General features: G+C 62.9%; 1 protein-coding gene across 1 annotated transcript in view; it reads left to right on the forward strand.

Moving 5' to 3' along the window:
• The window catches only part of KIF3C (kinesin family member 3C), a gene marked incomplete at its 5' end in the record, with an annotated part of 7,116 nt that extends 6,097 nt beyond the window's left edge, over positions 1 to 1,019 (forward strand). The window contains 2 exon segments of the mRNA XM_029965972.1: positions 431 to 532; positions 846 to 1,019. Of these exon segments, the coding sequence (XP_029821832.1) occupies positions 431 to 532; positions 846 to 1,019 (276 nt within the window).
• Between the last annotated feature and the right edge of the window lie 618 nt (positions 1,020 to 1,637).

A 1,637-nucleotide genomic window follows, 5' to 3' on the forward strand; every position in this document is an offset into this window, starting at 1 on the left:
GAACCGGCCCCGGGCTGGTGGCTGTCCTTAGGATCATGGAATTATTTAGGTGGGAAAAGCCCTCCGAGACCACGGAGTCCAACCATCCCCAGCACGCCAAGGCCACCACTGACCCGAGTGCCACATCCCCACGCCCTTAAATCCCTCCAGGGGTGGGGACTCCCCCCTGCCCTGGGCAGCTGTGCCAGGGCTGGACAGCCCTTCCTGTGAAGGAATTGTTCCCAGTATCCAATCTAATCCTGCACAGCCCCCTCCCCATCAGCTGGGCACTGGAGCGTGTGCCACACGAAGACCTCCAGCCTTCCCCAAAAGCAGGGATGAGGACAGGGACCAGGGATGGGAGTGACCTCCCAGTGAGGGTGGCCGGAGGCAAACCCTGCGGGTTGGGGGGGTGACAACACGCTCTGCCCCCCCTCTGCCCCCTCCCCAGGCGATGGAGAGCAAGCTGCTCATCGGGGGCAGGACCATCGTGGACCACACCAACGAGCAGCAGAAGATGCTGGAGCTGCGGCGGCAGGAGATCGCGGAGCAGGTACCGGCCGGGGGGTGACAGGGGTCACTCGGGTTTTTTTGGTGACAAGGTCAACTTGGGTTTGGCGGGGGCCGTTGTTCCCCTCTGGTCCGACCTTTTGCTGCAGAAACGCCTTTGGGAGCGGGTAGAGGAGTGTGCTTTGGACGATGGAGACGATGGGAGCTCTCCACTGTGCAGGGGTTTTCAAAACAAGAAGCTTTGAAGAAGGTGAGGTTGTGGCGGGCGGGGACAGGGATTTTTAAGGAGTCCCTCCCCAGGGCTCGCCGCAGCCCCAGTGTGGGGCTGAGGGTGCTGAGGGTGCTGTCCCCCCCAGCTCTATGCCAAGCTGCAGGCCGTGAAGGCCGAGATCCAGGACCAGCACGACGAGTACATCCGAGTGCGCCAGGACCTGGAGGAGGCCCAGAACGAGCAGACGAGGGAGCTGAAGCTCAAGTAGGTGGTTGTGAGGTGGTTTTGGGGCACCTGGGCCTGGGGTGTGCCGGGCTGAAGTGGGGTGTGCTGGGCAGAATTGGGGTGTGCAGGACAGAGCTGGGGTGTGCTGGGCAGAATCAGGGTGTGCTGGGCACAGTTGGGGTGTGCTGGGCAGAATTGGGGTGTGCAGGGAAGATCTGAGTGCACAAAGCAGAGCTGGGGGGCACAGGCCAGGCCTGGGGTGCTCACAGCAGAGTTGGGATGCACAGAGCATAGCTGAGGTGTGCTGGGCAGAATTGGGGTGTGCTGGGCAGAATCGGGATGTGCTGTGCAGAATTGGGGTGCTCAGGGCAGAGATGGGGTTTCCAGGTCAGAGTTGGGGTGCTCAGAGCTGGGCTGGGGGGCTCAGGGTGGGTGCAGAGCTGGAGGGAGCAGTCCCCCCATGCCAGGGACAGCTGAGCCCTTCCCACCTTTGCTGGCTGTGGCAGAAGGTGTTGGAACCCTGAGTGCCGGGCGAGCAGCACTCGGGGTGTCCAAAAGCTGCTGAGAAAGGGGAAAAGCAGAAAATATTCCAGCAGAAACGCCAGTGCAGCAGCGGCACCGGCTGGGGATGAACCCGGGGGTGGCAGCGGGGGCTGGGGGCATCTGGAGACCTGCTGTGCCCCAGTGCCATSCTCGGAGGGTGAGCGGCTCC

The sequence above is a fragment of the Manacus vitellinus genome, unplaced genomic scaffold (assembly GCF_001715985.3).
Source record: "Manacus vitellinus isolate BGI_N305 unplaced genomic scaffold, ASM171598v3 scaffold_128_pilon, whole genome shotgun sequence".
NCBI classification, from domain to species: domain Eukaryota; kingdom Metazoa; phylum Chordata; class Aves; order Passeriformes; family Pipridae; genus Manacus; species Manacus vitellinus.